Below are 25,723 nucleotides of genomic sequence, written 5' to 3' on the forward strand. Positions count from 1 at the left end.
TGTACACAGAAACATGACAAACTTCCATAAACAGAAACTATGAATCATAAACTTTTAACAAAAAGTACAGCAACTAATGTTTGGTGGGTCCAAAGAACAGTCAAATTCTTACTTAACAAAAACATCTTGCCTCATGTTTATAAAACAGCATAAAAATGTAACAATATAAGAAATAGAGCAGTGATACAAAACAGGCTCAAGAATGTTCAAGTTTAACAAGTGATGGAAGTGTAATTTAGAAAAGTGCACTTAATTTGTATGCCTGAAAATATATTTTTACATTCACACATAGGAAGATAATTCTAATTTACACTGTCAAGCAGCAGTCAGAATAGGTCCCATTGTATAATTCATAAAGGTTGTTCTGAATAACATTTATAACATTCTGAAAAAAATAAACAAAAAGTCCAATAAAGTACTAAAAAAAAACAGAACTAGCAGACTAAAATTTTACTTCATGAGAAGTTTCTGTAAAGAAGGATGCATGTGTTCAACCAGTTGTTTTTGTAATAAAAGTGTCATCCAATAGTTCTGTTTCTTTTTTTTGAAAGCATTCTGAATAACTTCAGAAACTGTAGAGAGTAAAAGATCAACCAAAAACATTTCTGAACTTCCTACAGGTTTGCATCTCTGTTACTTCACAGGTATACACAAGCATTTATATAAAATAAAATCAACAGCCAAATAACATTTAGGCCTCCCTCAAAATGGCATTTTACTTTTGCTAACCCTTGAAAATGAAAATCATTTAAAATGCAATATATCAAAATCACTGCATTATTTTAAAGGCTATAAAACAAAAGTAAAAACTTGAAATGTTATCAGTCTTAACGTTCCAATTATTATTACTTTTCATGACTTTGTAATACTGTTACAAAAACAAAGTATTGCGTAGCATTCATTTTTGCAGGAAATAAAATGTAAAACACAAGTATGAATCTGATATTCAGTTTTCAAGACCTTCAAAGAGGCCATATTTGTCACTATCACTGACACATAGAGAATTTACTGTTCTGTATCATAACCAATCCTACTAAAGCTGCGGATTTTTTATTTGCTTAATTCTAGATAAAATACATACGCATCTGTACTACAGTTATCTGATCAAGTAAAGCTCTTAAAAGAAAATACAGATGTATAGTAATTTTCAAGTCACTGCATATCAACTAGTTTTGACTGTACTTGGCATAACAGTTAAGTGTCTTCAAAAAAACTCCTCTTACAAAACTTGTATTAATTACAGCTATGATGAAAATATGAAAACACTGATAAACTAAAATGTTTTCACTTAAAAATGAAGACAAATGTTAAAAGTTTAACTGGTAGTAAACAATGTAATTTGAACTTATAATTAAAAAAAAAACCCTACTTGAGAGATTTGCAGTTCTGTCTCCCATGCATGTAATGGTTCAGAGGTATTGCATTTCAGGACAACAGTCCTAAGCATAAGGCCTTCTGGTGTGAAATGAAGCTTTTGGTAAAATGCTAAAAGCAAGTCTGTACAGCTACTAACAGCTTTATCTGTTTATTTTTTTTAAAGCTTGACATGACTGGACAACATGATTTCTTTTGATACACAGTTATACTTGGCTGCTAAAATGTTAAAATTACACCGTCAGGTAACGAAGAATTGAAAGATGACATGAAGACAGCTACTCCAATGATAAACTTCTTATGCGAGAGTTACCCTTGTGCAATTCTATGATTTTTAACCATCTTCTCAAAAAATAGTGCCAGCACTGGTTGATGACAGCAGTTCTGATATTTACACTAAAAGGGTAGAAATCCTGTTAAGGTTCTTGCATTTTTTTTTTAAATCTAAAGATACTGTATATTAATGTTTTGCTAATCAAGAAGTAAACAACGGAGAATGTAGCTAAATTAATGACCAGATAAATGATAATACACATACTGCTGAGTAGCTCAATCCTCCCAGAATTACAAAGTGCAAAACAATTACATCCTGTTACTTTTGAATTTAGAATTCTCATACATGGCTAATTTAACAAAAAAGCATGCTATGAAGACTCATAATTCAATTATACAAACTGGCACTTTGAACAAAACCTTTACAATGGGAAAGCTGTGAAAATGGTCTTATCACACTGCTAAGCCCAAGCCTATTATCCTCATACTGAATATTGATTACTGAAACTATAAGTTTATCAGGAAGGATGCAAAAGTAAATCTCTATGTGATTTTCACAAAAAATTTGTTGTGTGGATATGCATGTCTCTAAGTTACATAATTAACACAACAAGCTGTTAGTAGCTGTTACCGCACTGCTTTACAACTTGACCTACAAGGGTCAGATATTTCCAATGTTAAAATGCATTAAAATACACTGTTTTCTGCTGGAAGACAATCCAATCACTGTTTAGAAGGAAAAGGTGCTGCACCAAATGGGTCAAGTTCAACTGGCTGCTGGTGGGGTGCAGTGTTGTGTAATACCATTTCAGCAAACGGAACTGCTCCAAAGTCATCAGTCTGTAATGCATCTGCACTATGAATTAAACCATGGGCAGAGCTCCGTCTAGGCCTGCTGGAGTTTGTATTATGGTCCACATGATTATCACTTAAACCTTGCTGTTGTGTCTGCCTAACAAGTTCAGAGGGATGAAATGGCTTTGCACCAAATGGGTCTACACCTTCTTCAACCTGCAAGTGGGTACTTTTATCTTTTCCATCAGCCAGTGTTAAGCTAATGTTCTCCTTTGAATCGGATATATTTAGAAATTCGTTGCTGCTCTGAGAATCTCGCCTTCCAACTTTTTTATGCCTACGTGCACGCTCTGGGGTGCGATAGCTAGATTTAGAAGATTTCCTTACACTTGTTGGAGTGCCATGATGCCGTTTACCATTTCCACCAGAATTCTCCTGTTTTGTACGCCTCTGTCGAGAAGAAAGCTTCTGAAAGTTGCGTTGGTGATGTTTTGATTTTTGGTGCTGGTTGCTAGCAGCTATTCCTCCAAATGGCACATGCCCAAACATATCCTCTTTGTTTTCTTCTGAATTCTGTGCTTTGTGAACTGGATGGAATGGAATGCAACCAAACACATCCACATTGTCAGGTGTTGTCAGTGGAGTCTGCTTCTCTTCATCTACACCTTGATGTCCTGAGTTCACAGATTTTTTTGTAAAGGGTGCTTGACTGAATACATCAAATTCATCTACTTCCTGTTCTTGTGCAAATGACTTACATGGAGTCTGATGAAAAAAGTCAAACTGATTAACAGTATTCTTTGACTGTGTCGTGTGTGAGCAACCTACAAAAGGCACAGCACCAAAGACATCAAAAGCGCTGGTACTTGAAGATTTTGGTGACACTGTAAGTGCTTCTGTGGGCATACTGCTTTCAGGGCTGCAACTGTATCTGTTAAGGGAGCTTGCTGTAGAGTAGTTTCCCTTCCTTTGATCACAGTCTGAATCAGAGCTTTGTTTTTCTTCATCTTCCTCTACTTCTTCCTCTGAATCCATAAGAAGTGGCCTCTGTCCCAGATTTTCAGGCTCAGTGTCATTATCTTCAATGAAATCTCCATGCTCATCCTCATCTTGCTCTTCCTCTTCACTGCTCTTTGGAGAAGGGGGATCAGATTCAAAATCACTGTCTGATTCCACTCTGCCAGTCTGGAGACGTTGGAGGGAAGACTCTGATGCACTTCTCCTCCCTGATGTTTTGTGCTCTCTAGAAGCATGATCTTGTTTTTCATTCTTTGCTATGACTTCCGGCATGCCTTGGGTGTTTTCTATTAAGCTTTCATCTGCCATTCTAACAGAACCTGAAAAAAATGCAAAGGATTATTAAAGACCTGCAAATTCTGCTATGAACAGAATTAACAAAATCATTAAAACTCTGGCTTAGCTAGTACTCATTAACTTGGATTTATCCAAACCCTTTAAATGAAGACATGCAATTTGTAATGCTTACTGCCACAAGGGCAGACACAGACTTGATGGTTTACCATATTCTTTTCCATCTGCCATATTGAAGAAGGCTTGCACACCTGTACTTATCTTTGAATAGTCAGAGCTGCAGGAACAGGAAGGACTGACCTTGCAAGCAGCAGGACCTCTCAAGCACTCAAAACTTTTCCATGCTGCTACACCCATCAACACCCCATAAAGAACTACTCTAACAGAATATTCCAGTTATGGACCAAAAACGTACATAAGAATCAGAAGGTAAGTCAAAAGAATGAGATGCTTCCTGCAACTGGAGCAATAATTACAGGGTTATCATAAGTAGTCAGAATTTTGCTGCTTGACTTTGGAGAGCTCCAGCTGAAGGACCAGAGAGGGAAAAGTTCCCAGCTCATTCCTCCAGGTTAGACATCCTATGGCAGCATGTACTTGGACTGTAAAAGGAAAACGGTGACCTAGAAGTCATGTCTGACTTGCAAAGCTTTACAATCACGTTTAGATAACCAGTCAAGGAAGTATTAAAAATTAAGACTGTCGATGTAGGGAAATCTCTGGTAAAATGGACTCTATAAAAGTGGTCTAGTATGCCCTTGCAAGATGTTGCCTTATCTGTCATAACATAAACCACTGCAATTTAAAGCCTGTTGGAAAGCCATTATTTAGTAAACGTGTTGCCTTCCTGGTGATTTGCAAAACAAGACAAGACAAAACAAAACAAAAAAATTTCATCTTTGCTTAAGGGCTCTACTCTGCCTGACAGTATTTGAGCTGGCTGTAAAAAATGCAAGCAGTGAAGTCAAAATTTTCCCTAGTTAGAGTACTGGGAGAAGAAACTGAAAAAAAATGATTTAAATTAGTCCCCATAGACAACTTAGACATGAAGAAGGGAATGATATGCAAAGAAACTTTCTTTATGAAAGCATATGAGACTGGAAGTGGATAGGATGCAACCTGCAAGTTGAACTCTACATGTCAGCATTTCCTTTTTGTCTATATACTTAATACACAAAGAGCAGTTTCCTATGTGTTTAGAACCCAATAAGGCCCACAGCAACAACTCCATCATATACAGTGCAAGTTTTCCAAGCAGCATAATTCTTTTTTCCTTTTTGCATCTTGACTTCATCAGGCTTATCAGACCCTCCTAAATTCCTTCTGGTAACACTAACTTGGCCCTGCAAATACAAAATGTTTCCCCTTTGCCTGTTTATCGATCCATCTTTGCACATACCTACACATTTTTAACTTCTCTGACTGTTTTTGGTGACACCATCTCTCCTGTGAGGCAACAAGTCTACACCTTAGTCTCACTCCACACCCCTAAACTAATCCCAATTCCCAATTTCACCCTCATACCACAACTCCCCGTCCCACCACGGTTTACTAAGAAAATCTTGCTGTTGACAAAAACAAACTTATTTAACAATGAAAGTCAACATCGAATTCCTGCATATTAAGTAGGTGAAATGTCGAATATGCTGAATGAATTCAGCAGATTCGACATTTTCAATGAATATCGAAAGTGAAGGCCACATAGGAGCAAAGTTAAGTGCAATTCCTACACTGCAATTCACGTTTTTGGAGGGAGGCAAGCTCTCCTGCGCCCCCCACCCACCCCCTGCAAACTATATATTCCAATTCCAAGATTGCACTACAGTGAGGAAAGGGATACAATTCCCAACCCGCACTGTACCGCAATTTCTAGTCATAACATCAGGTACATATCAGCGAATGCACAGTGGCATTCGCTGATATGTATTTTCACTCACTTAACATTCAGAGACACAGGAATCAGCCAACTGCCATTCAGCATTCCTGTGTTCACCAAACCTACATTCTAAATTTTGATAGTAAAACTCCCACCACTCCTGTTCACCCACCTCACATCCACTAAACAATGTACTCTTCTCAAAACTCCATCCCTCATCTCCATACTAAAAAATAACATCTAGCCACTATAAACTCCTTCCATTTTATAAACCAAAGCCAGTCATTCCATATCCACCTCACAACCACCACCCACCCTTTCCATATTATTCCACAGCAATTAATGCAGACTTCACTGCACTTCACTAGAAAAAAATCCACAAATGCCCCCGCTATCATTCTCCTGTGTAACCTCCCATAAATTAATTTATTCTACACTCCCCACTTAACCTCCCCATCTTAACATAATAACCATCTCACCCACCATAAATAATGACCTTTCCCTTTGATCTCTTACTTGTACTCTTTCCATCTACAACTTACCTTTCCACACACCCACAAAGCTAAGCCAACTTACTCTACTTGACATTTTCCAGTCTTGTCTCTCACATGACAAGCTACCATACTAAGCTATTATACTCACTCCAAGCACCACCAATCTCAACCAAAACACAATTAAACTACACGGATACACCATTCCTAATATCACCTAGCCTATAAAACATGCCCTACATTCATATTTTTAAACACACGCTAAAGTTTAAACCCACACTGTCATGCACACAAAATTCAGAAACAGACAAAAAAATCCAGCTCCCTTTCTCACACTCAACACCTTTATTACTATATGGGGACAGCCATCCAAACTCAGGCCCAGTTACTGACTTCTCTACCACCCACCCAATAACTGACATTTCTCACACTCATCACAACAAAAGCAACCCCAGCTCTAATCTAAAGCTATAAAGCTAAGCAGCATAAGATTCATAGGTCTCATGCATGGACAACTCATTTCCTCACATCCTGGTTATCACCAAAATATGGCTAAAATGCATGTCAAAGATGAGGAAATCACGGCTATAACACTTACAGAACTGGCAGCATACTACTCCATCACACCTTCATTCAAAAATGCAGAAAGTTTCACTTCCTTCTTCAAAATCAATAAACACAGGCCTATCTGTATAATTGTACTGTACTGTACATTACCCCAGAGCAAAACATCACCATAGCCTGAAAATATACTATCTTGGGTCCCTAAGAATATAACTCACAAAACCTTCACACCGGTAAGTTAAATATTGACTGGAACTCCATTAACTTCCCATCCCCTTTCACATCCATAAATCTTTATGGCTTCCAGTAACTCATCCAAAGCCGAAGTAGAATAAAAAAGTCCAACAACAAGGAAACTACTGTAGACTGGATACTTGTATCTAAACCTGTAAACGTCTCGGAGTCAAGCCCCTCTCAGACACCATAAGTGACCATCTTCCTACCTATGCCTAATAACCCAGTGAAAGAACCTCACTACAACCTGGTAAGAAATCTATCCAAATTCAACACTGAATCTTTCTGTGCAACTTTAAATCAAATAAACTGCAACCTACTAAAAACAATGCCACTAGATGACAATGTTCAAGAATTTAACAGAACCTTCCTTAGTATACTTAATGAGCTAGCACCCCAGAGACGAAAAGGGGTCAAAACTAACCTGGCACCTTGTCTAACCAAAAGCATAAAAGCAATCATGAAATATAAGGACAAGGTTAGGAAAACATGGCTAACACTAAAAACCCAACAAAGCCAAGGCCATTTCAGACAATTCTGCAGTCTAGCAAAAAGGAGTATAAAAATAATAAAAAGAATCATTACTCCTCCTTACAAACACTCATAAAAACCCCAAATGATTCTGGTTTTCCATTGATAACCTCCTCAATCCAGGCAAAACTGTACCAAACCCATCACCTTGTACTCCCCTAGTCAGACTGCATGTCTGTTTTTACACAAACACTCATTTCATTCAAGCAGTTACCTCACAGCTTATCAAAACACCACAATCCGCACCACCTCCAGCATCCAAACTGAAACATACTCATCTTCCTTTACTGTCAAATCCAGTTCCTAATACCACCAGACAAAAGCTTCTCCACAAACTCAAATCAACAACACTGGCAGCTGACAACCTCCCCAAAGAATGCATAAAACCAGACTTTGAGCCCCTAGCATTTCCCATACTGATACTCAAAATCAGATCCATCCTAGAAAAATATGCCTCTTTTCTCTGAAAAAAAGTCATTCATCTGTCCATTACAGAAAGTTTGTAACTCCACAGATTTTTCAGACTTTAAACCTATAGCTATCCCTTCTCCTCTCTCAAAAATCCTTCAGAAATGCATCAGTGACAAACTCCTATCTGCCCACCATGGTTTCCTCCCCTATCACACTACCACGACTGCACTTCTATATTTTGTCTTCACAATCCGTGAAAAACAAACTTACAGCAGCCGTCTCTGCTGCGTTCTTGGACTTATCTAAAGCATTTGATATCTTCTCTCGCCAAAATTGTTCCAAAAAGTCCAAAATCATGGCCTCTCTCAATCATCCCTCTCCTTTTTTCAAAGTTACATATTCAACAGATTCAAAGCTGTCAAATGGTAGCCGTTTCTGAAGGCTCCATCCAGGGCTCTCATTTTATTCAGCATGTTTATTAATGATCTTTCATCTCCTTCTAAGCATGCCACTTTAATCCAATATGCAGAAGACTCCACTCACAGCTGTCCTGTCTCCAGTCTAACCATATTTCAACATCTAGAAGCCTGGCTAAACAATTCTTAACCAATACTAAATCCTTAAAAAAAAAAAAAAAAAAAAAAAAAAACTTTTTTTCATCCCCAAATCCATCACACTAGATAATAACTTTAACATCTCTTCTTTCTTCCAGTAACAATACATCAATAGCGATTGTTCCAAGAATCAAACTGCTAGTTGTCACAACAGACAATTCCATGAAATTTGATACCCACATTAACCAAGCCATAAAAAACCCCAGTCAGAAACTAGGAGCTTGAATATAGAGCAATTTGATTCCTCACTGACTATGCTAGGAAATCCACTGGATCAACTATTTACTCTCCTTTACGCTTCACCTGTCTTCACTAACATACAGGTTACACTAACATGTAAACTTGAGCAATGCTTTAATAAAATTACTAGAGTTGTCATTAACCACTTGTATAGATCCCATCACTGCATACCCCTCAGGCAACTAAACTGGCTTAAACTAAATCACTAACACACACTCCCATTTTCTAATACATAAACCCATTAAGTGTCCTGACTTACACAACATTCTGCACCCTATTTTCCATCTAGACACCTTTGCTGTAAAGACAAACTACTAATATATGTAAATAAGCCACACATATCTCCAAAGTGTAGAATTCAATACCCGTTCAGTTAAGACAAAAAGAAAGCAAACACCTTGAAATTAGAATTATTCCAGTTCCTACAAAAGTCATGGTTATACAGTTGCACACCCCCAGGATAATCCCATTCCACATCTCAGTCCTCCTACAACCAAGTTCCCTGTTTCTCTCTCTCTCTCTCTCTCTCTATATATATATATATATATATATATATCATCTGCTTCAGCTAAACTTTCATTAACTTCTATACACCTCTATCACTAATTTCCAACCTAAATGTTATCATTTTAACCCAATCTGCACTAGCTTTATTTTACAATCCTACTTAATAACTAACATATTTACTATACTACAGTTGCACTACTTCCGATCTTCTTTCTCAACTTCTACTCCATTTTGCAGAATCTGCACCACAAATTATATAGTACTGCTGACTATCCACTTTGTCTCTTACTTTCAACTATGACTCTAACAAACATATCTATCTGAACCATATGTCTGCCGATATCCCATATGACTACTTATACAAGAACATGTTACACTAGTTGAGTTTGCATTAGCAGTCATCTTGTATCAGTTCTGCTTTATATGACTTTGTGTATATTACTGCTCATATGTTGTTGATACGTTTCTTGTAGCTTTTTTTCCCAGGCCTGCATTGACAAGGGGCTTCTTGCCCAGTCAGACCTTCCTGGTAAACAAAAGCATATAAATAAACAAATAGATCCAACATTACGGCGAGTGGCCTAAGCTTTCATATGTGACTTCACAGAGCTCACTGTGAAGGAAAAGACAGCACTAAATCCTCAGCTCAATCCTCCTGGGCATCTCTCCTGAAAGAACACTCCCTCAATAAGAATGGCTCAAAAAAAAGAATTCGAGATAATGCTTAACTTGTAATGCTTTACAGTGGTGTACAGGAATGACCTGGTAACCTCTGTGCAAGTATTATCCAAAGGCCACAGAATGAGAGAGAGATTTCTCTGGCAGAATATACTTTACAACGGGTTTTACAGGATTTGGCTACATTTTTTAAAACAGAGAATGCAATTTGAAAGACACTGTTTCATTGCCAAACAGCATGGAAGCAAAAAAGGCCTGCTAAACGAAGAGTATATTATAATGTTTTAGGGTGGTCTTTTATGTCTCCATATTATTGAGCTGTCTGTAGAAATGCATGGAGTGATTGCTAGGATAAGAAAACTTGCAAAAACGATTTCAATTAGTCTCCACAGGCATAAGGCACTTGGTTAAATCTTTAACCAAGTGGCTTCTTAAACAAGAATGAGGGACTAGTATGAACAAAATCTCTTTTTTATGAAAGACTACATAGGGAGGGATCGCAGATGAGGTCTGCAAAACACAAAAATTCATCTGGTTGCTAAGTACCAATATAAGTAACACCTTCCAAGAAAAAACTTCTGCTCACGTTATTGGCTTGAAGGAAGGGAAAGTGAACTTCTGCAGAATAAAATTAGCATTTAAGAAGAAATGGGCTTATCTCAGTGGCCAAAGAAAGAAAGTGCCACAAAAAAGACATTATATGTTTGACGTGAAGCTAATGCTTTGTGTATTAAAAATATAATGAAGCTAGAATCAACAGCTAAGTTAACACCAACACAGAAAGTGCCAAGGCCAGCATCAAAAAAGTTCTGGATGGGACTGAAGAGCCAAAACTATTGGAAGAAAAGGGAGCAAAGTCCATGGTGGAGGCAAAACTGAAAACCTTTTTCCTCTGTTCCTATGAAAGTTTTCTGAGTGGAAGGCCACAGAGAAGAGGAAATCTCAGAAACCACTTTTGCTGAGAACACTAAAAACCTAGCAACTGCTGACACTGGAATAGTCAAGCTTTAAAGACTGGCTATACAGAGTGTTTCTACAGGAGGGTTAAATGAATAAATATTTATCATGCAGGAGCCAAAAACAAGGCAATCTAATGGACTAGCATAAACCACGAAAATTACTGCCACATTTGACAACTGTGTCAAAACATATTTGTTTTTGCTACTGGTGGAGAGGAATGAGAGAGAAATGCATCCAACTTGGAAAGGCCAAAAGGATAGAATCATATATTGGTAAGGACTGGCTCCTTTACTCAGAAACAAGAGAAATCTTCTTGACTGCTTTATGAACTTTACGTACAGTTAAGTAGATCTAGTTTATCATTTCAGCAAAGGATTAAGTAGGGATGGCTGCTGGCCACCCTGCCACTGACCTCACTTTGTGGGCCACCAATCTTATTGTGTTTCTGCAGAAAAAAAAAACAAAAAAAAACAGCCCAACAAAATTCTGTTGCTAGAAGTGTGGCTATTAAGCAGAGTAATGGCTTTAGTTGATTATCTGCATTATTTAAAGGAGGGATTTGAAGAATTAAATTTCATACATATAACAGTAAGGGCTTGTTCCTTTTTCTTTGTCAGACTTAAGAATCATCAGTTTTTAGACCCAATATTAAGAAAACCCTGAAGGGCAAAATCTATAAAGGATGCTTGACATTCTTTGCAAAAGAGGGTATAAATCAGAGGCAGGAGTGCTGAAGTACAGTTATGCAGGATTCTGTATTTAGATTCACCCACTGCATCTTGTATCATGCACACTAAAATATCAATGGTGGAAGCTAAGGAGACATAGGCTTTAAATTCTTTTGTAAGACAACTGTCAGGCATCTTTTCAATGTAATGCTATACTTTATACAGATTGTGATGAGAGTACATTTGTATTATATTAAAGGTGGAATTCTCAGAAGAGAATGAGTTGGAAGGTTTGTAATCTTAGAAAAAAAAAACGGTATGTACTTTACCATAACACTGCATATGTGCTGTCCATTTTCATTTATCCTTGACATATGGGTTCGGTTCCAATATCGGAACCGACTTGGCCTTTACTACAACTCGCACTGACCAAAAACTCTTGAACTTCACCTCTACCCATTATCCCCCTCTCTCCCATTTACCTCAGATCAAGTTTGAGATTAGATATAGAGTGATACATAAAGAAGCCTAAATGGAAGCTACATCTGCTATGCTTAAAGATTACCATAAGACCCAAGTACATTATCCATTCCACCAAAGAGTCTTCAAAGGCCGGGGGATGGAGGGAGGGGAGTCAATGATAAATGAAAATGGACAAAACAGATGGAACGTTATGGAAAGTACAAAACTTGTTTATCTGATGTCAATTTTCATTTTATCCTTGACATATAGGGATGAGGTCCCCAGCTCCCTTAGACCTTGGGAGGACTCATGGAAGGACATTCCTTAGCACCACTGAAACAAAGGATGCTCTTCCCCTAGAGACCAAATCCAATTTGAGATGAGTAATAAAGGTATGGGGGAGAAGCTCAAGTAGCTGCTGCATATATATCATCCACTGAAGCTCTAGACTGGAAAACTGATGAAGTGGCAACAGATCTTGTAGTAAGTGCCTTCACAGGTCTAGGCAAGGTAATTTTCTTTTTGTCAGAAATAAAGGAAATGCAATCCTTGAGCCATCTGGCTAAGGTCACCTTGCTGACGGGTTTAACAAAACTAGCACTTGAAAAGGAGACAAATAGTTGGGTCAGATTTTCTCATGTCCTTAGTCCTATGAAGATAAAAACAAATGTCTGTGAAAATCTAGCAAATGTAAACAGTATTCACCTCTGTTCAAAAAGTTTAGAAGGAATACTGGCAAATTAACAGTCTGATTGATATTAGACTATGACACTACTTTAGGCAGGAAGGTGGGATTTGTTCGTAAGGAAACTATATCTTTGTGAAAAATCAGAGAAGGTGGTTTACTTAATAAGGCCTCAATTTCTGAAATTCTAGCAGAGCTTATTGCCACCAACAATAATGTTTTCCATGACAAGTACTATGGGATCACAGTCTGCAGATGGTTCAAGGGAAGAATGTACAATGGTTTGCAACACTAGGTTTAGCTCCCAAGGTGGAGTAGGATCTTTGAAGGGAGGTTTCAGTAAAAGTGCCCTTTTTAAAAATGACTTACAAACATCTATGAGAGTCCAAGGAACATTATTCCAAACCATCATGGAAATTTGAAATTGCTGTTAGCTGTATTCTGATGATAGAAGGAAAAGCTCCTGCACTGAAAAGAGATGCTAAGAAATCTAAAATATTATCAATAGAAGTGGAAAAGGGGTCAATATCGGTTTCACAATCCCAGATGGTAAACCTCTTCCATTTACTAGTATATAGTTTCCAGGTGGAAGGCTTATGGGAAGCTAGGAAAATTGGTATACTGGGGAAGAAAGGTTAAGACGCCGGGCAAGTAGTGGAACTGGAGGAACCGTACTGTCAGCTTGAGGTTCAGAATATCAGGGTGAACTAGTCCATCTGGATGGGACAGAATGTCTGGCGCTGGGTCCACAGTCCAAGGTCACTGAATTAAATAAGGCCAAAGAAAGGGGAACCAGATCTGTCGAAGCCAGAAATTGAGCAACGAGGATTACTTTGCTCTTCAACCTGAGTGCGTTCTGTAAGAAATTTGGAATTAGAGATATTGGGGGAAAGATATATAAGAGTCCGGAGGGCCAAGTGTGGAGAACAGTGTCTCTTGGTGACTTCCCTGGAAGGGGGGGGGGGTCACGGCAAAATAATTGCTGCACTTGTTGTTTAGAGAAGAAGGCTGGCACTATTATCCATAATCTACACCGATGTAGTTAACATTGAAGAAGAATCAGAAGGCAAAATTTCTTGTGCCGATGCCTTTGGCATCAAGAGTTTTGAATCAGGAATGGTGGTTGCTGCTGGTGATTTTCCCAGTATCGAAGTCTTAGAGCTGGAGTCCAACGGTTCTGAGGAACTTGGATCTATGCTTCTTAGATGTCGGTGCCGATGGAGATGTTGGTACTGACAAACTCCTCTTTTTGCCCTTCTCCAAAAAGGATGAAGAAGAATGGGAAGAAATATTTGTTTTACTGTTGTATTGAGCAGATATGGCCTCTCCAATGGTGGAAGAAATCATAGCTTTCAATATTAGTTTTTTCTCTCAACAAGAGCCCTGTGGCTAAAGCCATGGCAAATATTGCAATCTTCCTGTAAATGTACAGGACTCAAACAATACACACATATCAGATGTAAATTCGATACAGGGATCTTATAGCCACACTTCTGGCATTTTTTGAAACCAGAAAGGGCCTTAGTTTTCTCAGCCATAACAAAAAGGTGGCTGGAAAGGACACATACCACACTCATACGAGAGGAAAAACACTAGACAAAAAAGCAGCCTTTTTTTTTTATCTTAAGGGGGGGATTTATATATATATATATATATACACACACACACACGCATGTATCTTTATATATATATATATATATATATATATATATATATATATACACACTGTAAAAGGAAGGTATAGAAAGATGGTATCTATCACTGGACCAATGCCCTGGAAGTATTAGGAAGGAGGGAGAGGTGGGAGGAGCTAGAAACTGGCTTCCTTGCCCCAGGTCAAGGGATAGCTGGGCAGGGGATGCTACTGAACATGGACACACTTATACATAACTTGCATTATAATAAGTACATAAATGTTATACCTTTTAAGAACTGTGTTTCTATTTTCAGCAGGAGATTGGGCAGAGTCCCCAACTACATATGTGAGTATAATGAACAACCAAAATCCGAATGGAATGAACTTCACATGAGTCTTGAAAAAAACACATAAAAAGCACAGATTTATTCTAGCCTCGGTGTAAAGACACCTTCATGGAATACAAATTCAATTGCAAATGCTGTTTAAATACACATTTTAATAATTAAACAATAAAATAATAAAATAATCAAGTGAATTTAATTATTTCTTAAAGCAAACATCTCCAATTACTTTTCCCATTAAGTCCTTTAGGGACCAGGGTATTGAATTTCAAGATGTAAATGCTTTCTTTTTATAAAAGTTTATATTTTAAAATATTATCGTTTCCATAAAAAGAAACAATTTGTTCCAGAACACATTCTTTTAATAATGAATGGTCACTATTATGTGATTCTATAAAATGAGCAGCAATTTTTTCTTTCCTTCCATTTTTAATGTCTCTAATGAGTTACATAAAACTCAAACAAAACATCCTCTTTGTTTCCCCCACGTAAAACATGTTGCAGGGGCAGCTTAAAACATACACTACCCCCTAAGTTTCACATGAAAAATTTTCCTTAGATGTAAGAGATACATTGTTAATGTATTTGAAACAATTAACAATATGTGGACACATTGAACATTTACCACATTTAAATGTGCCTGTTTAAAATAAACCATTAGGTACTGTACAGTTCGGCATACTAAAAAGTCTCCGTACTAACATGTCTTTTATACTTCTGCCTCTCTGATATGCTTTAGAAAAGTATTTTGGTAGGATACCAGCCAAAAAGTCATCCTTTAATAAAAATTTCCAATAATGGGTTAAAATCTCAAATATTTCGGAACTTCTTATACTGTACATAGATACAAAATAAATCTGTTGAATTCGATCTGATTCAAACTTATTCATCTTTTTTCTTCCCTTATTTTTCCCATTGAATTTTTTATTCTTATTATATACTTTTTGACTAGCCTCCCTTACCCTATTAGCATCATACCCTCTCTTTATAAATATTTCCGTAGACGTGCAAATCTCCTTTTCCAAAGTCCCTGTTATATTACAAATCTTGGATAACATTAAAAACTCATTATAAGGGAGTGCATCTACTGTGTGGGGTGGATGGCAACTAGATGCATGTAAAAACTGATTGCCATCCTCAAACTTCCTGTGTACCCCTGACACAATTGTGTCATTTGTTTTCCCTTCTAACTCTAAATCCAAGAAATGAACTTTGGTTTCCTACTGCAAGCCATCAAAATTAAGATCAAAAGGCTTTTGATGTAAATAATATATAAACTTTTTAATATTTTCTATACCTCCTTCACATATAAAAATTAAATCATCAATATAACGAAAATATCTTTTAACATATTTTTTTCATAAATTCCTGTTTAACCAGAAATGTTGTTTCAAAATATGACATAAATAAATTTGCATACATGGGGGCAAATGGTGCCCCCATGGCCATACCTTCCTTTTGTGTATAAATTTGTTTTATTTATAAAAAATTTATTCACCAAACAAAATTCTATCATTTCTGTTATAAAGATAGAATGAGGGTTATCCCCCAAGAAATGGAAAATAGTAGTTATACCATCTTTATGTTTTAGGGATGTATACAAACTTTTCAAATCCAACACAATCCAGTACATTCCCATTTTCCATTCTGTATCAGTAATTTTTTCCAAAAAATCAGAACTATCTTGTATATAGGACAAATTATTTTTCACATAGGGAAGCAATATCTCATGTAACAACATACCCATATTATGTAAAAAAAAATACCTACAGGCAGAAACAGGTCTACCTGGAGGTACTTCCAAATTGTTATGGATCTTCGGCAAACAAAAAAATATTGCCGGTTCTTTATTATTAACAAACAATTTAGTTTCCACATCTTTTTTAGAAAAATAGCCTGGACGTAGGCCTTTCTGTAACAAACTGTTATATCTATCCATTGCCCTAATCAAGTATACGTCATCACTACATTCATATGTTTTTTTATTTTCTAAATGTTCCATACACATTCTATGATATTGTATGGCATTCATTATAACAATTTTACTGCCCTTGTCAGCTGGTTTAATTACCAGCGCTTTATTATTCTGCAGTTCTAACACAGCCTTCCAGTCTCTATAGGTTAAATTATAGTGTATGGACTTTTTATATCTAACCAATTCCTCACATATGTTGCTTCCTTCAAAACTAGTTGTAGAATGGAAATGTGAAATGTTCTGGTTTTGAAAATGAGGCATGAATTTAATAACTTCCTTTTCTGCCCCTGTTTATGTTGTTGCCATCCTCCATTCCCCCAAAATCGATTCTGATGTTCTTGTGGCTGTTCACGGTGGGGCAGCAGAGGATGATCTTCATTGCTACTTCCCTGGTTATCACTCAAATATGAGCCATCTGTAGATGTAAAGGAAACCGACAACTTCTGCTTCCAGTCGCCATACTGTCTCCCAAATCTGGTTTTCCGCTGATTGGATAAAGGTACAAAAGCACGGCCCCCTTCATAGTCATTGACATCCCTTATCAATTTCTTCTTATAATGGATAAGTTCAGTCTCCAATGTGCCCAACTTACTATTTATTTTGCTTAAAAAATTATTGGCATTAGCAATACCAATAGAGTTGGTAATAATGTTCTATAATGTAACCAATTCTTGTTTAAGTTTTTTATGTTTCAACTCATACCTTTAGAGCAAAATTTGTAGCCAATCCATAACACATTAATGGGAAGCTGCTAACCATCGCTCCCCTAAACTGTTTGTCTACAGGGCATTTTTCATAAAAGGAGTGCTGGGATTCTTCACAAAGCAGAAACCCCTTGGCATAATAGTCAGTTCAATATACCTCTTCAGGCCCAAAATATTATAATGTACACAGGTCTCTTTTTCCAAAAGTTTTTCAAATTTATCACACAATTCTCTTTTTTCTAGCGGAACATTTGTTAAAACTTGCCCCACTGATAAGAATGGATTAGCAATGCGTTTGTGTCTCTCAGTGACAAATGCATCAAATAAAGGTCCAACAACCTTGCTCACAGTTCCAATCTCCAAATTTGGACCTACAGTCATCTGGTAATTCATGTACTGTTCCCACTGTTCTTTGTGAGCCCATAAGAGAACTCGGCCCACCTGTAGCACCAAACAAGGGAGTCGATTCTTCCCTTAAAACACGGGGTATATCCACATTCGGATCAGAGAACATAGTGCTCCAATATATCACAACCACCAAAAGTCTTAAAAAATAATGAACAACCAAAATCCGAATGGAATGAACTTCACAAGAGTCTTGAAAAAACATATAAAAAGCACAGATTTATTCGATCGCCTCAGTGTAGACACCTTCATGGAATACAAATTCAACTGCAAATGCTGTTTAAATGCATATTTTAATAATAATTAAACAATAAAATAATAAAATAATCAAGTGAATTTAATTATTTCTTAAAGCAAACATCTCCAATTAATGTGTGAGTGTGCCTGGCTAGGAGAACATCCCTTGGACCAGTGGGCCTAGAAGAGGATCCCACCTACGATACTGCTTAGCAAAGGCATTGAGATTTAACCAAGTGGCTTCAATATAAATATAATCTATGGAACCACTCTTTAGAAAGATGGCAAATGTATCCACTGCTGTCATGCAGCAAGCGTGGCATGACATGAGTAGACTGTGTCCCCACTCAATGCATCTGAATTTTATACTACTAAAACCAATCTGGTTATAGTGACCTTGCATACCTGAAGTCCTTTTCTATGAGAAGCAAAACAACAAAATAATTTGATTGCTCTTCTTGAAGTCTTCGGTTCTGTTAATTTACAAACTTAAGAGCTCTGATGACAAATGTGCAATAGAGAGGATATTCACTTTTGTTCTGGCAGTGTTGAAGACTGGCAGACTGCTTCAAACTGATAGCTGTTGCAGTCCTAAGTATAAGTGTCAGATTTATTCCAAGTACCACTTTATCATTATGAAAGGAGAGGTATGGTGCTTTTTTTTTGCCATCACATCCCCCAGGACCTTGCCTGATGGATCCTCTATCTTCACCCATCTGGCCTAGTCACTGCGATGGAATGGAAGACCTGTATTCTCAGGGTGGGCAACAGCCCTACAGTTCCTACACTCCTGCCCGGGAATCTCTGTTAGCCTTCCCTTCTTCAGTGAGAGTCAGGTAGTAAGAAGTGGGTCAACCTGCTGATCCTGGGGCAGTGTACAGGAGGACCCCTACACCCTCAGCAGCTCCTCCAAGCCTGCAATCACTGCATATTAGTTTTCCCCTAAGATGGATAACCATACTGTGGTAGCATGAGCTCAGTTGTCTCGCAACTCCACTGGTTGGACACCTAGTGCTCCTACTAGGTATCACTTACACACTGAGCCACTGTTGTCTCTCTACAGGGACAAAAAAATGAATGGATGGATGAAAAAAATGGCGATGGCTACTCACTCCCATCCTCCCTGGCCACCTCCTACAGTCACCTGAGCTGCTAATCAAACTCAAGCTGCCTACAGTATAATCAAGGCTTTCTCCGTTTACACCACAGAGCTGGCTTTCGATATGCTCCTAACCAAAATAATAGCTACCAGGAAAATAATCTGCCATGACATATAATAGAGGTTGGCCTTTGATACTAGTGTATGCAGATCACAATGATAAACTGGGTCTCTGGCATTTCTAAGGTTAAAAGTACCTTTGTGGAAGTCTTTGCCGATATTCACGGAAACTAAGAAAATAAAGCATTGGCTTGTGTGAAAACTGGAAATGGCTGTCAAATGAACCCTAACAGTGGAATAACTGAAAACCTGTTCAAATTGTTCTCAAACACTGCAAGACCTGGTTAAATAGAGCCACCTTAAGTTTATTTCTCCCTGCTAGAACCAGCTGACAAATCATGCCCATTACTCTATGAATCTTTCTGGTTCAAGGATGTTAGAATCTCTTAACATTAGGTGTAAAGATAGGCTTGTCCACTAAGGTTAATGTTGAAAAGTCAAAATTTCTCCAAAGGGCATTGTTGTATATGCAATTGCATCTGAGTGGGTTATCAGGTTGTAGTAAGCCAGCAGTCTGAGGGATCCTTCTAACAAATGCAGTGGTAACAGTGGAAATAATATCTATGTGGGCTGGTACAGTCCCATTAGAATCAAGCTGGATCTCAACTGTTCTTTGTCAGAATAAGGGAGAAGTTGTGGCATTTTGCATCTAAAAGCAATGCAGATAGGTCAATTTCTGGCTCATCTCCCCATATGAATAACTTGATGGCTGTTCTTCATTTCAGTGACTAGCTCACTGGAAGCTTTATTATTTGGATATGGATACTAAGATACAAGCCATTAAAATGTTTTTAGTCCCTTTAGTCTTATACACAGGTCAGGTATATTTTTATCAAACAGAGGAGAACCTGTGGATAACAATTAAAAAAAAGTTGAAGGATTTAATCTGGGAAGGGAAGACAACAATGGTCAAGTGGGATAAACTGATTCTTCCAACAGAATAAGGCAGTCTAGGATTACCCAATTTGAGGGGGTATTTTAGGGCTACACAGTTAATGATTTTATACATAGCACAAGCAGAAAACTATAATTCAAAGTGGAAAGGAATGATGCTGACACAGGAAGGAAGCTCAAGAAATAAGGAGAGATTGGAATTTTTTGGATGCAGATACTTAAGGAAAACAAAAATCATACAGAGTATTATATTCATAAAATAGCAGGGAGTATTCTATGAACCAAACCAGCATGAGAATGAAAAATGGCAAAGGAACCAAGGTATTGGGAGCAAATAACTAAAAAGGGAAAGGCAATAGAATGGGAAGAGGCCAAGACTTTATTTGGACTGCAGGTTAGAGATTGCCTTCCCTATCAAGGACTAATATCAGAGTATAGGCAAAGAGAAAGAAAAAGGGGCTCCTGAATGAAATACCAGCACTGGTAGAGTTTTTAACCACACCTTTCGGCCACCTAACCTGGACCGAAGCACTAAAGGCGGAGGCGTGTCCATATTCATTAAGGATATCCACACCTCCAGGCTAGCTGCTCAGCATAATGCATCCGAAATTATCCAAGTGCAACTAACTCTGGGCAAGACCGCAATCCAAATTGTAGCTTGCTACAGATCCCCCAATATGCCCCAGGATTCCCACTCCTCATTTCTTGATACAGTGGAAAATATTAAAATATTAGGGTACAACCTAACACTCTAATAATGGTCGATTTCTACTATCCCACCATTAACTGGGAAAACTACTCATGTACCAACTCTTGTGCTCAACGTTTTCTGGAATTCATACATTCCAACGCCTTGGATCAACTTATCCACACCCCCACCAGGGGAAGCAATATCCTAGACATGGTCATTACCAACATGGACAACCGGTGTTCCTCACCAGAGATCAATTCCTCATTGGTCAGATCCGACCACAAGCAAATCATCCTAGACATCCACATCCAACCCCCACAAGGGAAACCACCGTAAAAAATTTCTCCAAAGCCAACTTCATGCTTCTTAAGACATAAGTGGCAAACTTCATGACACCCATGCTGACGGACAACAGAGGTACGACTGCTGAATCCTATACAATTGCACTTTATAAGCACTTACACGAGTGCATGGCTAGTGCAATCCCTAACAGAACCAAGATGCTATCCTCCAAAAAAAGGAAGCTAATCCGGTGGTCTTCTGCCATAAACAAACTCTACAACAGAAGAAAGAAACTGTTGCAAAAAAGAGTAAAATCCCATGATTGGAGGAACTCTGTGGTCAGCCTCAGTAAGAAGCTGAGATCCCTCATAAAGTCCTCCAAAGCTAGTCACAAAAGCAAAATTGTCACTGATTCTAAAGACAACCATAAAGCATTCCATAGCTATGTCAAGAATCTCAATGGCAACACTCAGATCTGCTCTGAGTTACAGCACAATGGCACTAAATATACAGAACCAACTGATATTGCCAACATCCTAGCAGATAGGTTCAGTGCTAACTTTACCCCTCTCTCGTCCCCTAAAGAGCCCATCTCTATGCCAGAAGAATGCAAAGTTATTGTAATCATGGCTGCACAGGTAAAAAAACACACTCTCCAAAGCCAAGAACACAGCATCCATGGGACCTGACAACATCCCAGGCTGCATTCTACACGAACTACAGAACGAACTGGCACCCCACCTAAATACCCTATTAAATCATAGCCTCACCTCTGACTTTGTGCCCACTGAATGGTGCACAGCAACAGTTACCCCACTCCACAAAGGGGGAGCCACCACGGACCCCGGGAACTACCGCCTCATTAGCCTGACAAGCCTCGTCTGCAGGGCTATGTAACGTATTATCATGGAACTTATAAACAATGACATTGGTAATCTCCAAACTCTGGACCCTACCCAGTTCGGGTTTGTAAAAGACAGATCATGTCTCCTAAACCTGATAGACTTCTTTGAAGCGGTCACCAAAGCCATAGATGACGGTAAGGTGGTTCACACAGCCTAACTAGATCCCATCAAGGCTTTCGACACCATCCCCCACTTTGGAATTATAGATAAACTCACTAAACTAGGTATAAATCCCTATATCACAAGATGGGTTGCCAAATGGCTCACTGACAGAACCCACACTGTGAAAGAAGCAGACTCTAAATCCAACTTCAGACCACTGACAAGTGAAGTACCACAGGGTTCAGTCCTAGGTCCTCTCCTGTTTGGTATCTACTTCTCTGAAGTACAGGCTAACACAGAAGGTCTTTGGCTAACAAAGTTCGCAGATGACCACAAACTAGGAGCCATAATCAAAACTCCTAACAATGTGGACATCCTACAAAAGGGCCTCACTGAGACAGATGCCTGGTGTCAAAGCCATGGCCTCAAGCTCAATGCCAAAAAGTGCACTGTCATCCTTTTTGGTAAAAACTCTGTACCCATGAACTACCACATAGGCTGTAGTCTACTTAACACTGAAAGTGTGATAAGAGACCTTGGGACACAAGTGGACAGTAGTCTCTCCTTTGATAATCACATCGCCACAGTAGTCAGGAAATCCTTCTACGTGGAACACCTCATGACAAAAGGTTTCTCATCCAGAAAAAAAGGTCATTGTTCCCCTCTACTCTTCACTCATTAGACCCATTATAGAGTACAATGCCCCTTTTGATATGTACCCCACAAGACATCTACAACAACTGGAAAGGCAACAGAAATACCTCAGAAAGAGGATTACTGGCCTAAAACAGATGCCCTATGCAGACCATCTCAAAAAACTCCAGCTTTTCTCTGTCGCATATCGCCTACTCAGAGGTGATCTCTGCCTAACATACAAAGCTATGTCAAACCCAGAGCTGCTGGACATGTTCCACTTAAAGAAATCCCAATCCCTCCAAGCTACGCGCTCTAAGGACCTAAACCTTGTCACCACAATAAACAGAACACGCTGGAGGGATAGATTCCTGTCCCAGAGACTTCCTATACTCTGGAACAAACTACTTATCTATATCAAACAAAGCTCCTCATTAGCACTCTTCAAGAAAAATCTTGATGATTGGATGGGAGATAGGAAATACACCCAGGGGATCACTTCTGTGGCTCTGCTTGACAGGGGCACAGAAAATAATTTTCTTGGGTGGCAAAAGCCAGGGTACTGTTTGGCTAGGCTTATATAGACCCTAGGGCCAATAGCCTAGTACCTACCTATGAACAGAATCTAGAACAGAAGCTGCCATTAAAAAAGGAATAATTAGTAAAGCATATAAAATATTGCATTATAATTATAAGAATCAGAGGAGCTTGGAAAGGATTGGGAAGAGAGATTGGATAAGCAATTCACAAAGAGACAATGGGGGATATATGTATATCTCCCAAATATGTAACAAAGTCTAGAATATTTAGGATCTTTACCTGGGTGTGTCTACATAGGTATTTTTATACCTCAAGTAGACTCCAAATCCTTAGGTGGAGAGCAAATGTTGGATGTGTGATGGGCAAGAAAGAGGCGACTGGGAACATATGTTTTTGGGAGTGTAGTGAGCTGTCAGACTTTAGGGATTCCCTGCAGACTGCTCTGTCGGAGATGCTAGGTGAGCAGATTGGATTGACTGAGGAAGATGATTTTTTTTGAGTTATGATACAGAATCGGAATTGCTTAAACATAGTAAAGCCTTGCTGAGTCTAATTATGGTGGCTGCCAAAAAGGCAATTACTAGAAAATGAAAATCAAAGTCTAAACCAACTTTACTAGAAATAGTAAATATAGTAACAGAGATAAAACAACTGGAATTGGGAACTTTAGAAAACGGAAGGAGCAGACTATATAGGAAAAAATGGGAATTGTGGGAACAATATATGCAGAGCAGGAATGAGGTTTAAGAGGCAGATTTGAATGAGCCATATAATGCTTAACTGACTGACTGGATGGATTAGAAGTGATGTATAATGTTTGCATCTACAGTTGTTTCAGTGGCCTGTGATGTATACTGTTTGCAATTAAAGTGGTGTCATTTTGTTTGTTTTTCATTTATACAAATATAAGATTGCCTTTGTCATATGTGAAACCTTAATAAGGATGTTTGTTGGAAAAATAAAAAAGAGCATACTGCTGCTCAGTCTGTTGGCCAATGTGTTGGTCTGCAATGGAATACGCACCACAACCAGGAAGAGCTTATGCCAACAGTCCAATCCCATAACTTGACGGCATCTCTGCAAAAGGGGCAAGAATGAGTAACCCCTCCTTCTTGATATACCACACCACTGCTTTGCTTTCTGTAAGAATGACTAAAGAGACTTGTGAAATGTGGTACTGGAGCACATGTAACAACACATGTCTATGAGATTCCTGATGAGGCCAACTGTTTAAACATTCTTGCCCTAGAAGTGTCCCCTATCTTAAGGTAGCATCTTCTATCAAGACCCAAGGGCACTGAGAATTTTGAAACAGAAACATGCTGAAAGTTATGATGCTTGTGCTGATGCCACTGAAAAAAGTATCTACAGCAGGTACCCCACATGTAAACATGTGAAAGAAAACATGTGGATGGCCACCAATAAGCATTCCAGAGTTTTAAGAATCTGTTCTGCCATACCTCTCTGGAATGACAGCAAATGGGTCAAGGGGGTGGGTTTGGCATAAGGGTTAAGGTCTTCACCTCATAGTTACAAGGTAGAGAGTTTGATTCTGACCTGAGATTATTGGCTAGGTTTAAAGTGGCCCTTCAGGCAGACAGCCTATATTCACTTATGAACCTATGAAGGCAGACAAAGCATTCTGAATTTGTCATCTGGAAGGAAGGTTTTGCACGATTAGACAATGGATGTATATTTACACTTATAACATCCAGAATATTTCTTTTACTCCAAATTCTCTAAGATCTAGTATTTGTATTTATTTATTTATTTACATTTTTTGTTGATCAGGTTAGTCACTCTAGTCCAATGGCCTCCTATCAGAGGAGACACAAAGTACAGTTGTGTACCTACCATAAATGTAGATGTTCGAGTGTATTCACTGTGGCAGTCATTACACTTGGGTTATCCTGCTGGCAGGCTACCCACAGTCGGCCTGAATTCCAAAGTCTACGTCAGGCGTCGGTTGCTGTCACCTCTTCCCTGACGTCAGTGCGCCAGGGGTATAAAAGATGCAACCGACGCCATTTTCTTCAGTTTTTCTTGCCCCAGATGTCAGGTGCCCCCAAATAGGTAGGCTAAAAATTATGTCAATAAGTATGCATGCACTTAAATAAACATTTCCTTCATCTACAAGCAAATATACCACATAGGTTGTAAAGGATAGAGAAGTACAGATAAGTCCCAGCAAAGAAAAGGGGGATGGTGGGTAACCTGGACTGCAACAGTGAATACACTCGAACGTCTACATTATGGTAGCTACACAACTGTACTATGTTTGTGTTTCACTGTTGCAGTCATTACACTTGGGTTGAATACCAAAGCTAAGGTTGGGTGGCTGGCTCTAAATAGGATTAGGAGAGGCTATGAGGCCCTGCAGAACTGCAGTGGCAAAGCCTGCTCTGGATTTAGAGTAGAGAGGCAAGTGGTAGTGCTTGGTAGAAGTGTGCACTGAACTCCAGGTTGCAGCCTCTAAAATGTC

The 25,723-nt window shown here is 38.5% G+C and overlaps 1 protein-coding gene across 1 annotated transcript in view; it reads right to left on the bottom strand.

Moving 5' to 3' along the window:
• Nucleotides 1-38: 38 nt before the first annotated feature.
• BMP2K (BMP2 inducible kinase) overlaps nt 39-25,723 on the bottom strand; it is a gene marked incomplete in the record, with an annotated part of 1,991,334 nt that continues 1,965,649 nt past the window's right edge. The window contains 1 exon segment of the mRNA XM_044061221.1: nt 39-3,779. Within this exon segment, the coding sequence (XP_043917156.1) occupies nt 2,371-3,779 (1,409 nt within the window).

The sequence above is a fragment of the Protopterus annectens genome, chromosome 2.part0, assembly GCF_019279795.1.
Source record: "Protopterus annectens isolate FY-2018-M chromosome 2.part0, PAN1.0, whole genome shotgun sequence".
Classification (NCBI taxonomy): domain Eukaryota; kingdom Metazoa; phylum Chordata; order Ceratodontiformes; family Protopteridae; genus Protopterus; species Protopterus annectens.